This window comes from Vulpes vulpes, chromosome 8 (genome assembly GCF_048418805.1).
Source record: "Vulpes vulpes isolate BD-2025 chromosome 8, VulVul3, whole genome shotgun sequence".
NCBI lineage: Eukaryota > Metazoa > Chordata > Mammalia > Carnivora > Canidae > Vulpes > Vulpes vulpes.
The window spans coordinates 5,600,144-5,615,608 of record NC_132787.1 but is presented as its reverse complement, the minus strand read 5'-3'; the positions used below and the strand labels follow the sequence as shown (position 1 = coordinate 5,615,608).

Below are 15,465 nucleotides of genomic sequence, written 5' to 3'. Positions count from 1 at the left end.
CAGCGGTTGTGGAGCTGAAGGGTTGGCAGCTGTCCCCAACCACTCTCACCTAACTCCTAACTCCAAAAGCTGGAATTGGTATCAACTTTCAGGCCCAGAAGCTGGGGCCTCTGAGCTGAGCTGACACATAGGAGCTGAGAGAGGGTAAAGGGAAGCAATGAATCCCATTCTGGCCGCTATTAGACTTTCAACAAACCTGTTGTTTTCTCAGCCCCAGTTACCCTGTCTATTAAACAGGGATGGTTGTCAGTACTTCGTCCTCTCCTTCCAGAAGGTGATGAGGTTCAGAGGAGATCACGTACATGAAAACTCAGGTCATTTGAATACTTGCTGACACCTCTTCTGTGCCAGGCCGATGCCAAATGCCGCCGAGGATGCAGTGATGTACGAGCCCTAGTGCCTACTTGGAGGAATTCATGGTGTGGCCAGGGCATCGAGCACGTCAACACGTATTGTCAGAACGATAGGGGAGTGCGGTGAAGGCTCCCTCTGCACCGAGGGAGAGTGTAAAGCCCTCTGCACACCCATGGGGTTTAAGGACAGACTCCCATACTCAAATCCTTCATTTCCAGGGGCTGGGACTGCAAAGTGTGTAGGGAGGTGCAGAACAAGGCTGGGCCCTCAAGGGACCAGGTGCTAACAAAAGGGGGGGCAGAAAAGGGATATAGGATCTGCAAAGCATTACATAGAAGCTAGTTCTTTTTCAAAAATATTTTATTTATTTATTTATTTATTTATTTATTTATTTATTTATGAGAGAGAGAGAGTGCAGGAACATGAGCAGGGGGGAGAAGCAAAGGGAGAGGGAGAAGCAAACTTCCTGCTGAGCAGAGAGCTTGACTCGGGGCTCCATGGGGCTCCATCCCAGGATATTGGGATCATGACCTGAGCCAAAGGCCGAGGCTTAACCGCCTGAGCCACCCTGGCGCCCCGAAACTAATTCTTGGATGTAACTGGATGTAACGTCCTGATGAAGGGCTGTGCCTAGAGGGGTCGCCACAGGACAGCGGTGTCGGGAATGGGCCTGATGCCCCAGCTTTGCCCCATCCTCCCAGGTTATCCTTCCGCCCACCTCTGATCTTTAGGTGCCAGGTGCCACACACCCAGGGGGATCTGAGGCTGCCAGGGACCCCGGACACAGGGTTGGCCTCAGCGAGTGAGGGAGGCACTGGTCCTGAAATATCCTGGGGGGGAGCGGAAAAGCTGAGAGGACCGAGATGGCAGGCCTGCATAGTCCCCAGGGGGTCAGCGAGCCAGCACCACACACACCCTGCCACACGCACCCTGGAAAAACCCCGTCAGTGGGGCTGCAAATACCCCAGGGTCTAGCACCCCCCACCCCCCACCTCAGGCTGGCTCAGTCCTCCTCTCCAGGCCAGAGGGAGAAAAATAACAAAATGAGGAGAAAATAAGCTGTTTGGCTGTGGTGTGAGCAGGAATATCCATACAGAGCTGCCCACCACTCACCCTTACTCACTCTTTCCACACCCAGCCGGGGCGCCCAGCATGAGACAGACCACCCCCCTGCCCCCTCCCCCGTCTGGGCTAAAAGCAGACGCTGGTGAGCGAGCAGCAGGTTATAAATATGCCCGGGGAACTGCCGCCAACTCGCTCCCTTGTCATTCCCTGGGAGGGGATAGGGTGGGGTGGCTCCTAGGGAGGAGCCAGGGCTGCCCTGCTCCTGGGGCCCAGGAGGAAGTGGGGCTTCCAAGAGGCCACTGCACTTTTTTTGCCCTTTTCAAAGGGAAGGAACCACCACCACTTCATTTTCCCTGGACATTGGCTCCTCTGCTCAGAGATGGGGTTCCATCCGTCCCGGGGCCACGGCAGGGGCCTCAGAAGGAAAAGGCCCAAGGCCCCCGGGTCATGGTGGGCTCAGCACCACTTCTCTCTCTCACGCTCAAGTATCCTGAGCAAAGTCAAAGTTCATTCATTCATTCAACAGGTGTTTGCTGAGGGCCTGCTGAGCACCAGGCCCCGGGCAGAAGCACACCTGCCCGCGCGAGTGTCTGCACACGTAGGCGTGTGTGCACACCCAGCAGCCCCTGTGTTCCCATCAGCACCAGCCCCGCTACAGACCTCTTGGCTTTCACCTGGCAGCCTCATCAGGAAGGGTAGAGCTTCAGGCTCCTGGCTCTGCCTCCGAGTAGGTTGGCGGAGGTGGGGGACGTGGAGAACAGGGAGGGCCCTTGGACATTCCTGCTCCCGCTATGCCCCAGATAAACGAAGGGTCCTTTTCCTCCTCCCCGCCCAATCAGCTCCCCACGCAGGCACCGAGCCAGAAAGACCGAGCCACTCTGTGGGACGCTGGGGGGCACCTGCCCAGGCTGCCGGAGCCTCCTGCCTCCCAGCCACTTGCCAAGTAGGTGCCAAGCTGGGCCAAAGGGGGCAGTGCCACCCTGGGAAGCTTCCAGCTCTCCTCCCCCAGGGCTGAACCCCTCCCCTCTCCCTCCTCCCTATTAATCCTCGGAAGTGAAGGGGCCGTCCCTGGCGGCCCCTCGGCCCTATTGTGGCCCCTCGCCCTCCTCGGCTGGCGTCTAATTAACTCCTCCTGCCCCCGGTTTTGTGTGCCCCCCTTACCCCACCTTGTCGGCCCCGCCCCTCCGCTCGGCCTGCTCCCCCCCACGGACATTCCAGCCCGGCCGGGCTGCTGTGCCAGGGCAACCAGGGCCGGACCGAGGCCTAATCCTCCCGCCGCCTGGCCCGGCTGGGGGAGCCCCACTCACCTCCCCGCTCTCTGGGGGCTGCCCGGCTCTGCTGCGGCGGAGACACACAATCAGGACAAAGGCGCAGCCCCCAGGGGGCTAACTCAGCCTTCACGCCCAGGTTGTGCGGCATTTGGGGAGTTTAATGAATTGTCCATCACGCCTTTCAGGGCCCGCCCGTCAGCCTGGATTAATCTTCGGAGCCCTGGTGGGGTAGGAGACACTAAGCCTGTATTTATTACTCTCCCATTGTCACTAATTGAGGTAATTATCTGTGACTCTGGCCTGGCCAACAATGCGGCATTCACTCCCGGGACCTCGATGGGCCTGGCTCCCACTCTCAGCACCAACCCTCCCTCCTCTCTTCTCCCAAACCCGCCAAGGGCTAAGTTGGGCCCTGGAGCATGTTGGGAAAGTGGACAATGTCCCACGATGCTTCACCTCCCAACCAGTGGCTCCCACAGCCACCACTATGGAGTTGCAGCTAGGAAGAAGCCTGGTAGATGAGAAAAGGAAGGTAGCCTGCCTGGGGACAGGTTTGGCCGGCAGGGCCCCCAGGCCACAGAGGGCCATGTTTCTGAGATTTTGGTTTTCTGGACTCTGCAATTCCTCATCTCTGGGATGGTGACACCAGGGTCTCATAGGGCCCTTCTGTGGATCCACCTTCATGTTCCTGTAGTCTCCAGAGTTCTAGAGTATTGGGAAGCCCTCATCCATACCAGGTGCACTCTCAGGCGGTCCCTAGAGCCTCCAGAGCTGGTGGCTATGGATATGATGCGGAAGGTTGGAAGGGAGCTCAGAAAGGGCGAGGGGAGTCCTCCCAGAAAGGAACATCCAAGGGTCACACTAATGTGGCCATGCCCCAGCCTTAGGAAGAAACTTGGACTTGGAGGGATAAGCGGCGTCAAAGAGTAGGTTTCATGTGGAGCTGGCTTCCCAGGTCAAGGGGATTGGCCTGGAGGACCTGTGTGTGTGTGTGTGTGTGTGTATGTAAAACAAAAAGAGAGAAAGATAACAAAAGAAGATTTGGTTTTTGATTAAGACTAGATGTTGAACTCCTGGAGGACAGGGACCATATCTTGGTGACTGTTGTTTTTCCAAGAGCCTAACACTGTACCTGACACACAGTAGGTACAACCGAGGGAGTGGATGCATAGGTGAGGCCAGTTCCCACATTGGAGCTGGGGGTCTGTCGGCTCTTCTTTTTCATAGCTGCCCTTAGCCTTTTTATTCTGTCTCAGCACTTGCTGGAAGGAAATGTCTAGACCATCCAGGGACAGTTCTTGAACGGGCACTCCTCCAACTGCAAACATTTTAAGGACCTTGGCGGAATGCAGCGCTGCAGTTGGAACAGCGCCACCTTGTGGTGCGTCTTGGAAGAGCTCCTGGAGAGGCTCCAGGGAAGAAAGCGGAGTTATTCCCCTTGTTGGGGTGGGGAGGGGGAGAGCACGAGGCAGCACCCCCTCTCCTCCTATGTGTTTGGGGCTGAACTGCTGTGCCAGTGTTCCTGTTACACGGCTTTACCATTTGCTCCTACCTTCTGCCAGCATTCCCTGGGAGTCTGCTCCAGGCCAAGCTCGTAGGGGATACAGAGCTAAACCCAAGGCGCTACCCTTGAATAGCTCGTGGTCCAGCAAAGGATTCCACGACGGTGGCCTTGTTGTTCCTTCCAAGAAGGCCACCGAAGGTCACAGCCAAGCAGCAGAGAAAAAGATGATATAGGTGTTGAGGAGGCAAGTGGGACATTCACAGCTCAAAAACTCTGCTCCTCTCCTCCTCCTCAATTCCTTTCTTTAAAGCTCAGGCGTTTATCCTCACTTTCCAGAGCCACTTCATGATCTGGCTCACACACATCATTCCAGGATCCCTGTGCCTCTGGTTCCCCGGGCCCTCTGTTCCCTGTGAAGGCTTTGTGCTTTCCCACCTCTCTAACTTTGCCCACTCCCTGGAACGCACCCCTTCCCCATCTTCCCCTCTTGAAACCCATCTGGAATGTCCCTCCCTCCCTTAAGCTCTTCTAATTTCCCTTGGCAAAGGGGCCTTGCTTCCTGAAGCAGCTCCTTGGCAGGGCTTTCGTTAACAGCACAGGCTGGCTGTCCCGCGGAGGGTTATCTGCGAACATGACTTACCTTCCTACTAGGCTTCTACCTTCCTGAGGACACGGGCTCTGGGCTGTGTCCATCTCGGCATTCCTTGCAACACCGAGCTAGGCACATCCTGTGTCATTATTGAGAGAGGAAAGAGATGGATGGATGAATAAATGGATGGACGAGGGCACCTCGGTGGCTCAGTGGTTGAGTGTCTGCCTTTGGCTCGGTTCGTGATCCCGAGGTCCTGGGATTGAGTCCCACATCAGGCTCCCTGCAGAGAGTCTGCTTCTCCCTCTGCCTGTGCCTCTGCCTCTTGGTGTCTCTCACGAATAAATAAATAAAACCTGTTTTTAAATGGATGAACGAATGGACGGATAGATGGATGGATGCATGACAGAGGGATTGGTAGATGGATGGATAAGTGGACAGGTGAGATGTGTAGGTGGATGCAGGCATGCATGGATGAACAAAAGGATGGGTGCATGGATGGATAGATGGATGGATGAAGCAACTCTTCTTTAGAAGGATTCATCAAAAGCTATGTAGTGCCAGGGGCTTCAGGGGAGGAAGACCACTCCATGCCAAGACATGCAGGTGAGGGGAGAGCATATCCAGACTGAGCCTTCCTTCACTGACAAATGCACCCTCAGTGACTCATCTCCTGCTCCCGGAAGTCACAGCCAGGGAACTGCTCCTTCTTTCATGCTTGCTTGGATCCTTAGGAATGCCTTCATTAACATATACTATGTTCTACAGCCTGCACTGAATGATTTTGTGGGTTTCCTTTCCTATACCCCTTCCCCTGTCTCTCACACACCCTAGGTTGGAAGCTCCCTGGGAAACAGGAACCCTGCCCAAGTCTCCTGAGTCTCCCTGTAGGGCCTGGCATACAAGTTTAATGAAGGAATGAACAAATGAATAACTGAGTAAATACTCACCCTTCTCTGCAGACACACTTTGCACACTCCCTAGGTACTCATGCCCAGCCATCTCTTCTGGTCCTCTACTCCTCACATCCCATATATACACTCTTGACCCTGAATCCCCTAAAGTCCCAGAGTTATGGCCTGGTTCCTTGTTACCCATTTGTAGCAGATCTAGGGAAGTCCCGGGGAGGTCCTGAGAGTCTGAAAGGAGAGGGGGCCCTTAGGTCTTCTAAGGCCATGTTAACTGGGCCCCATTTGGGACAGAAAAGGGCCTCTCTGGGAAGAACCTGGCTGTTGGGAGGGTAATCGCCTGTGCTAACCTGAGGGCTGCTGCCCTGACCACGCCCTCAAGTGTCTGCTGTCCCTACACCTGACCTGTGAGGCTGTCCCAAGGTTGGGGGTGGTTGTGGCCTCCGTCTTGAGGCTGGCCAGCTGGCAGACACAGCCAGATTTAGAAGTCATTTTCACAGCAGGGAGCTTCCAGCCTCCCACCCACAGTGCCATGCGGGGGCCAGTCTGAGATATGGCTCCCCAAAGGGCTGGCCCCCAGACCTGCAGTCCCTCCTCCCTTCTCTCTGTCTTTCTCCCCAGATCTTTAACACCCAGTGCCCACTCCACCCTTAGGCAAAGATGAAGGAAGTCCTGGGGAAGCAGGGTGTGTTGTCTTGCCACCCTAACCACCCAAACGCTCCCTGTACATCATTCACCCACTCAAGGGACTGTGTCTCCACCCCAGGGCTCCCTTCTCCTCTTGACCTGGCCTGAGCTGCATGTTCCTCCTCTTCCCCAACACCTACTCCTCTCTTCCCCACCTTCCTGTTCTTATACCCCCAATACCAAGGAGATAGCTCTAGAGGGAAATAATAATCAGACTCTACTACTCATATATCACTTATTATGTACCAGGCATTGTTCTAAGTGCTTTTCATATTGAATCATTTAATCCTCCCAACAAGCCTCTGAAGAAAGCACTCTTGGGGTTCCCCAGGTGGCTCAGTCGTTGAGTGTCTGTCTGCCTTTGGCTCAGGGTATGATCCCGGGGTCCTGGGATGAGGTCCCACATCAGGCTCCCCGCAGGGAGCCTGCTTCTCCTGCCTGTCTCTGCCTCTCTCTGTCTCTCATGAACAAATAAATAAAATCTTTAAAAAAGAAGAAGAAAAGCATTATTAAAAACCCCATCCCAGGGGATCCCTGGGTGGCTCAGCGGTTTAGTGCCTGCCTTCGGCCCAGGGCATGATCCTGGAGTCCCAAGATCGAGTCCCAGGATCGAGTCCCATGTCGGGCTCCCTGCATGGAGCCTGCTTCTCCCTCTGCCTGTGTCTCTGCCTCTCTCTCTCTCTTTCTCTCTCTGTGTGTCTCTCATGAATAAATAAATAAAATCTTAAAAAAAACCAAACCCATCCTCTGAGGACACCGGGACACAGAGAGATTGAGTAACTTCCCGGAGGTCACACAGCTAGTGTGAGGCAGAGCAAGATCTCCACCCTGCTGCCAGGCCCCGGAGTCCATGCTGCAAACACAACGCGACCCTATTTCTCCGATAATGGCAGGAGTGTGGGCGAGCTCTTAGAGACTGACCTCCTGTGTATTCAGCCTCAAAGAGGCTTTGGCAGTGCGGTGGAGTCTACCTTCAAGGGCCGGCCCCTCTGCTGTCCCACCGGCTCACCCCGTCTACCAGCCCCAAGCCTGGAGCCCCCGGGCAGGAGCGAAGTCCCGGCAGATGCTCTCAGCACTGCCCTGGCCTTCCTCAGTCTCCCTCCTGGCCTGAAGTCCATTCTCTTCCCAAGCCCAGAGGCCCGAGGCACACGCTCCTTTGGGGGCTGGGCTCACCCCAGCCTGCCCCCGGGTTTCACTCCTGCCTTTATCTTCCACAACTCCTCCCAATGTGCCCTCAACTCCTGTCTCACCAGACCGTTTGGCAATTTCCTACACATACCCTGTCTCCCCACATCCATACCTCTATTTTGGCTCTTCCCTCTACTTGGAACTCCTTTCCCCAAATTCTATTGCAGATGCCACCTCCTTCATGGTGCATTTCCTGATCTCGTAAAATCTATACAGTCTGCCTTGCTTGACTCCTTATAATACTGCTGGCTGCTCACTCTTGGCATTATGCGTGTTCTTTCTTTTTCTTTCTTTCTTTCTTTCTTTCTTTCTTTCTTTCTTTCTTTCTTTCTTTTTCTTTCTTTCCTTTTAAAGATTTTATTTATTCATGAGAGACACATAGAGGCAGAGACATAGGCAGAGGGAGAAGCAGGCTCCCTGCGGGGAGCCCGATGTGGGGATCCCGCCCTGAGCCAAAGGCAGAGGCTCAACCACTGAGCCACCCGGGCATCCCTGTGTGTGTTTTCGTTTTCACCCCACTGCAGGCAGGCCTCACTCATCTCTTTCTTGGACCCCAGCCAGATGCCTGCTTCCTCTTCAGGGTTCAATAAATGCTCAGTAGTTATAACGGTCACAGTTAGACTTGCAAGCAAAAGACAGATCTCAGGGAACTTTGGTCTCTGACCTCCTCCCTCCAGGAAGAGCTAACTTGAAACCCGACATTGGGCAGGTTCTGGGATGGACTCTCCAGGGTAATTCTGATCAGTGCTCTCCCCTCAGGTTCAGACGTCCAAAGAGACCCCCCCCCCCCCACACACACACAATGAACCAAGGTCACCCTGCTCCAGTGCAGGGGCCAGCCCAGCGACCTCCCAAACTGCCCTGCTCTCCTACCCCGGTCCTGACCCGCCTGGTCTCTCGGGGGCGGGGAGGGAGTGACACTGAGATACCTGAAGACCAAACTCCTAAGTGGCTTGAGATCGGGGCTGGACGCTGAGCCAGAGCTGCAGTGACTCCTAGGGATGGGGGCAGAGGCGGGGCCTGGCGACTGAGTCTGGGCGAAGCCCCCGCCGACTGGCGGCTAAATTTACCCAGGCTGACTCAGCCCTTGCCCGGAATGCGGGGTGGGGGGAGTGCGCCGGGGCAGTGGGAAGAGCCAGCGGGGGTGGGGTGGGGGGCAAAGAAGGAAGAGACCGACTGGGGGTGACAGAGTGAGCTGGGAGTTTCCATCAGAGAAGTGAGTTCCCCCCCCCCCAGCCCCATCCCGGGCGGGGTGGGGACAGCGGAGCCCTGGGGGGAGGGAGAGGGTCGGCGAGAGGAAAAAGATGCCAGGGTTGGACAAAGGGAAGCTTAGATTTATTGAGCGCCTACTGTGTGCCAGGCACTGTACAAGGCGCTTTACATACATTATCGCATAAAATCCTCACAACAACCCTGCGAGGTAGGTGTTTATAAACCCCCATTTGACAGATGAGGAAACTGAGGCTCAGGGAGGTGAAGTGATTTGGCCAAATTCACATGGCTAGTAAATAGAGACAGAACTGTCCAAGATCCGGAGAGAAAGAGAGACTCCAGCGTCCGGGTCCCAAGCCGGGTGGCGTGGGTGAGTACGAAGAGGGGCTCCGCGCGCTGCAGAGGTCCAGGAGGCCAGAGGCCTGCCCCCGACCTCGCACGGCAGCAGGTGGCAAGGCGGGGGACCCGCGCGCAGTAACTGGGTATCTGGTTAACTAGCGGTGCCCGGGTAGGGGGGACTCGGGAAGGAGCTACCGGGGAAATCCGCGACCTGCGCGCGCCCCGTAGTGGCTACAGCGAGTATCACATCCCACCCCTACAGGCTTTGGGGGCTCAATCTCCGCCTTCCTTCCCTGGCCAAGGTTTCTGGAAGAGGCAGAGATGCAAGAAATTCTCGGGGTTCTTTCAGATGAGTGATACCACCGGGGTGGGAAATCGTGGTAACGATTCAGAGGATCACTAAGGAACACTGGGGAGGAGGGAAAGGAGGAAGGCCATGGAGGTCCCAAGCTGATTCACTGGCTGCCTTCCCTCCCCAGCTTGGACCACCACAGGCCAGGGACAGTGACAAGGCCACCATCCTGCTCTGCCTCGAGGAGCCCTCACCTAAACCTAAAGAGATTGGGATAGAAGCCCTTACCCACTTGCTCAGATCTTCTGCAAACCCTGGACAGTCTCTTGAATACTGAGAATGAGTGCAGGTGACAGTGAAGCCATCTGAGGGACCCTCAGAGTCTGTTCACTTATTCCTAATTTTCTTTCTTGGCCTGTGGAGGAGAGAGTGAGATGAGAGCCTCCGCCAAGGATCTAAAACATCAGGGATGAACTTAACCCTCCCTACATACTAGGAGGCCTGGAGGAGGGAAGTGACTTGCCTAAGGTCACCCAGCAAGTCAGGGTCAGCATTGGGATCGGAACCCAAGACTTTTAACACCAAAGTGAGCCCTCTTCCTGGTTTTGCTGGTTGCCTCTGGATCCCTTCCTCTTCTGCCAAGAAGAGGCCTCTATGTCACCTGGTCACCTGAGTCAGAAGCCTATCTCCTTCCAGGCCCAAGACCCTGCCCTAAAGTTGCCCTATGACTACACCATCACGGCCCTCCTGCCTCAACCCGGGGAGGCCACTCTGCTCCGCTCCACGCCTAGTGCACCGGCCTCTGCTGAAGACCTTACCCCAGTGCCCTGAATGGACGGGCATTAAAGTCTACTGCTCATCCTCACTCTCCTGAAAAAGAAAGGAAGAAAGAAAAGAAGACACAAGAAAAGAGAAATAAATCATGGACTGGCATATGCTCCCTTTCCTTTCATTTGGGCGGCTTCTATTCCAAGAATGGGAATGACTATGGTGTAAGGGTTACAAGGAAGCGAGGAAGAAAGAGGACCGGTGGCCCCAAGGATGGAAAGGTGGGGAACACAAATACAAGAAAGGGCCTGTCACTGCCGCTCCCTGTTTCCCTGTGGGATCCCCTTAGTGTCCCTCGGCCCGAAGAGGGCCTCCTCGGTTCGGCTGATGACATCTAGGATATCTCGGATACTGTCGCTCAGCTCAGCGGTCTTCCCGCCATCGCCGGGCCGGGGCGGCTCCTTTCGCCAGGAGGCGCCCGAGGCTTCTGTGTCGCTTCCATCGGAGGAGCCGCTCTGGACGCTGAGCTCCGCAGCTTCGTCCGAGTCCGAGTCCGGGGCGGTGTGGCGGCGGATGCGGGACACGGCTTCCCGCAGGGCCCCCGCGTACGGCCCCGGGGTCCGCGCCCAGCCCCGGCCCGCGCGCCGGGGGGCCGCCGCCACTCCCTCCGGGCCCTCGGCGGGGGCCGCGCCTCCCGAGGCCGCCGGGCCCAGGGCCGAGCGCTCCGGGCTACCCGGCTGCGCGGGGGCGTCCCGGAGGTTCACTTCGCCCACCGGGAGCCCCAAGATGCGGGAGGCGCGCTCCTCCAAGGAGGAGTCCGCCGGCTTCCCGCCCTCGGCTTCGAACCCGCGCCCCCCACCGAGCTGGTGTGACGCGCGACTGCTCGGGAGCAGATTTTGGCAAGGCGAGGGCAGGGCCGCGGCTCCCTCGCCCTCCTCCTGGCTGGGCCCCGGTGGACTGGGGGCATCCCCCGCGGCGCGCGGCACCCCGGCGGGCACGAGCCGTACGTGCTGGGTTCGAGGGGTCGGAACATACTGCGACCGGATCACCACGCACGTGGCGTCAATGACAAAGACGCCTTCTCCGCGCGCGGGGCCGCGGGCGCTGCGGGGCAGGGTGTGGGCGCGGCGGGTCCCCTTCCCACCCTCGGAGGGTCCTGCCCCCGCTCTGAGACCCGGGGATTCGCTCCAGCCCGTGCCCCCTGGAGCCCAGGGTCTGGGGAGGGTCTGGCTCTGTCGGGGCGGCTGCTTCCTACGGGAGGGAACCCAGCATTTGGGGAGCCAGCTCTGTTCCCTGTTTTCTTTCCCTTCCTCCGAGCCCTTGAGACGGGGCCTGGCCCTGGGGGCGGGCCGCGGGGGGCTGCGCGCGGCGGGGGCCGACCCCGCAGGAGCCGTCTGGGCGCTCGGGCTCCCGGCAGCTCTGGCTTGGGGTCGGCCGTCGCTACCACCACTCAGGCCAGCGGCCGCCGGCCCCAGGCTTCTCTCGGCGGCGCCCTTGCCGGCCTCCGGCCTCCGCGCGGCCGTTCCACAGCCCGGGGATCCCCCCAGGAGACCCCGCCCCTGCCGGAGCCCCCAAGCCCCGAGGACGTCCCGGTAGATCCGAGGATCCAGCCTCTTCTTGGCGCACCCTCCCTCTGTCCTGGCCGGAGTCGGAGCAGAGGCGGCGGGGGCCGGCGCCTGGGGGGGCTCGGGGCCTCGCTTAGACCCCAAGGTCCTGTGGGGGCCTTCGTAAGAAGGTGGAGCCACGTAGGGTGGCGGGCGGTCCCAGCGTCGTCGCAGGGCAGTCCCGGCTGCGCCTCTCAGCAGCAGGTGAGCCTCGTAGCTGGGGGGCCCTGGCCGCCTCCCTCCCCAGGGCCCCGCCCACGCCGCCCCTGGGTCGCTCTGCGGCTGCGCGGATGGACGGGGCGGTCGCCCCGCCGGCCCCAGGCGCTCGGGTCGAGAAGGAGCTGGGGGCCCTACTGGCTGGGCCACCCGAGGGCCGCTCCGAGGTTCCGGGCGGGGCCGACCGGGGGGGCTCCTTCGGGCCCCACCAGCCTTGCGCCTTTTTCGCTCGGTCTCCTTGGCCTCCCGCTCCTGCGACGCTGCTTTCCTTTTCTCTTGCTCCCGGGCTCGGGCCTCGGCCGGGGGCCCCGCCCGCCAGTTGGTCGCCTCCTGCAGCACCCTGGAGGCCCAGGGACGGCGGGGCGGCGGCTCAGGGGATCCCGGGCGCGGCCCACACCTGGGACAATGAGCAGGAACCCAGGTGAGCAGTTTGTGGGGGAAGGGAGCCGAGGTCCGGGGAGCTGGGAGCACTGGAGACCACTTGGGGCAGCCATGTGGAGGGGTGTGTGTGAGTGTGTGCGTGTGTGCACGTGCGTATACGTTAGGGCTGAAGTCGAAGCCGGACTCCGCGCCATCTCTCCATGCACACTTTAACAGCGTCTGCCCCATCTCACCTCCTGCCCTTTCTCACACCCACTCCTGCCCCCCCAAACAATGCGGGGAAGAGTCAGGCCCCAGCCCTCGGGATGGGGTAGGGGGAGGCGTGGGAGAGAGAACGGGGTCCAGCAGCACTGGCTGGTGCCTGCGGGGAGGTCCGGACCCCACTCCCCGCCCCACCACTCTCTTCCCGTCACCCCTCCTTCACTCACGTGCGGCTCTGGGGCCCGCGGGCCCAGTGGCTGGCTTGGAAGTCCATGGGCTGTCGAGGAGGGGCGCGGCGACTATAATGACAGGAAATAGTCTTCACTTCGATCACCAGCAGCTTGGATTTCTGCACCCAGAGGCAGCTGCCAGACTCCTCATCCTGGGGCTCCCGGGGGCTGTCGGGCCCCTCGGAGAATAGCTGGCCATCCAGCATCCTGCCCCACCCCACCCCGGCCCCCCACCCTCCCACCCGCCCCGAGAGCCCCCTCCCAGCCCGAGGAGCCGGCGCCCACTGCAGAGCGACGGGCCCAGAGACTGGGGACTATATATACCCCGGCACACGTGTGTGCCTGTCTGTGTGTGTGTGCGCGCGCATGTGACACGGTGCGGCGCGGACGGCACCGCGCTGCTACCTCCCCCATGTGCACGGCCGCCCCCTGGGGCCCGGGATTGGGCGCCCCTTCCCACCGCTCATGGCCCCCAAGCCTGTTGGGACCTGCGCCAGTGGGCAGGGGACCTCTTATTCTTGCCAAGCTGACGGTGCCCTTCCCCCACCCCCGTTGCTCCAACCTGCCGTTTTAACCCTTAGCTCTTCTGCTGGTCGGGGTGCCCCACCACCAGGGTTCTGCCACCGACTTCCTGCCTCGGACTTCAGTTTCCCCGACAGGGAGGTGAGGGGAATGGAACTCAAGGTCTCTGCCTGCCACTCTCTGCTGGTTTCCATGGGGTTGGGGTGCAGGGGGTCTATTTTTAGCGGCAGTGGCTGTTCGGGTGCAGAGAGATGAGTAACCAGCTTCCATGCGGTGGAGGGAGGAGGCGGTGGCTTTCACACAGCTTTTATGTGGCTCTGGGGGAGAGCTGCCTCCCCCAAGCTCAGAAAGGGTGACCCCCACACCCTTAACTCCTTACCCTCTCAGTGTTGCAGCCCAGCGCTGCTGGTCGGACACAGGAGTCTGTCTTGGCCATCCAAACTGTCCCAAGTTCCTATGCTAGCTGTTTGTCCTTGGGCACCCATGGAGCCCTCTCCTCGCAGCAGGCTCTCTCCCGCAATCCAAAAGCCAGGATTTGGGGGTCATACTGTTCTGTGCCCACACAGCTCTGCTCAGCCTTATGGAGGACAGACTAAGGTACTTATGCATTTGCACCCTTTCAGAAGGGATGGAGGAGGAATGGTGTGTTCCCTTGGCAAAACCAGTCCCCTAGCAACTGAAATGCTAAAAGTGGCCCCGATTTCCCAGTGTGGAGCTCCCCATCACCACCACTACAACAATGCCTAGCTCACTTAGCCCCCCCACCTGAAGTGGTGCTCAAGATGCTCACCTTTTACGCTCATTCTGTCCCAGGGGCAGGGGGTGTTGCTTACATCCACGTGATCCCCCCCCCCCAAGCCTATACCAGGTGTCCCCTGATTCACCATGGTAATGTTAGTGGCAGCACAGCCCACGCCAACCCTTCCATGCAGAGACTTAGCAACCATGCCTGGCAACCATGGCAGCAGCTCCAGTGGAGGGGAGGGGTGCAGAGAGGTGGGAGAAGAGTGTGTATGGCAATGGTTCCTGAAGAAAAGGGATAATTTGCCTCTTCTGAGAGGAACAGGTAAGAATAGGCTATGAGACTCCTTAATTTTGTTCCTTGTCTTTCCTTCTGCTCCATTCTCAGATTCTGAGACTGACTGATTAGGTTTTAGGGGAGAATGGGAGAGGCAAAAGATCATGCAGCCCTTTGGGTACAGGCCCTTCCTTTTAAGAAGGTGGGGCCAGAAGGGTTGTTGTTAGTAAGAGACTGACTTAATGAGAACCAGAGCAACCAAACCCAGGCCCCCTGCTCCCTAATATGGACCTTTAGAGATTTAGAGATAACCCAAACAGCCCCTACTCCATCCATTTGATAACCCCCCTCCCCCCGCTTTACACACCTACCAGCTGCACTCTGGTGGCTCTTTGCTTGAAGGTGCTTCCTTCTACCCAGGTCCCACCAGAGTCCTAGGGCTTTTTAAAGCCCTTGCCTCCTCCCTAGACAAATTCTCCATGATGGAATGTGACATAAGGAGACATCTGTCCTTTCCACCATGCGCTCACCCCCACACACATAAACATACCCTAATTCTATTAACTTGGAAGCCTCCCTCCCCCAAGTCTGAGAACGTGCTGTGAGCTGTGGAGAGGTGAATGCAGAAGCAGGGTCTTTCTCCAAAGCCAGGATGGCAGCCCTGACAGCTGCCTTGAAATGTTTCTCCATGCGCCATGAGGAAGCCTACTTTGGAGGAACCGGTATGGTAGGGCAGGGTTCACCAGAGTTCTTCGTATAGTGTGGGGAGGGGCAAGGAGGTACTCTGAGATTGCTTCTGGTCTTGGACAGGAAATGGTATTAAACCTGCAAGTCAGTGGTGAAATGGTACCCAAAATTTGGCTCAGGCCCAACAGTCTAGTGGTCCTTATGGTGTTTGGTGTTGACCTGTTTTGGCTTATTTGGTTTCAGCACAGGTAGAGTCTGCTCCCTCAGCCCCCAGCTCATTCTCACCTTGGAAGAATGGTGAGCCATTTTGTAGGTTCAAAGACAGTGCCGGCTCAGCAAAATTCAAACAGAGTCAAACCTTCCCTGATGAAGAAAAGCTGATGGCCGTGGCATGTCTCTCTGCCTAAGGGAGACCCTCAGTCTCTCTAT

General features: G+C 58.1%; 1 protein-coding gene across 1 annotated transcript; it reads right to left on the bottom strand.

Moving 5' to 3' along the window:
- Nucleotides 1–8,879: 8,879 nt before the first annotated feature.
- Nucleotides 8,880–13,026, bottom strand: DDN (dendrin). Its single transcript, XM_072765393.1, has 2 exons — nucleotides 12,807–13,026; nucleotides 8,880–12,394 (listed from the first exon to the last, which is right to left on the bottom strand). Exons 1-2 carry the CDS (start codon nucleotides 13,013–13,015, stop codon nucleotides 10,489–10,491), a joined length of 2,115 nt encoding a protein of 704 aa, XP_072621494.1. The 5' UTR covers nucleotides 13,016–13,026; the 3' UTR covers nucleotides 8,880–10,488.
- Nucleotides 13,027–15,465: the final 2,439 nt, after the last annotated feature.

What these genes read in the sequence shown, in the direction of transcription:
- DDN (XM_072765393.1), bottom strand. Translation starts at nt 13,015, where the DNA reads ATGCTGGATGGCCAGCTATTCTCCGAGGGGCCCGACAGCCCCCGGGAG. An exon ending in CGCGGGCCCCAGAGCCGCAC is followed by an intron (nt 12,395 to 12,806) that starts GTGAGTGAAGGA and finishes TCATTGTCCCAG; the next exon opens with GTGTGGGCCGCGCCCGGGAT.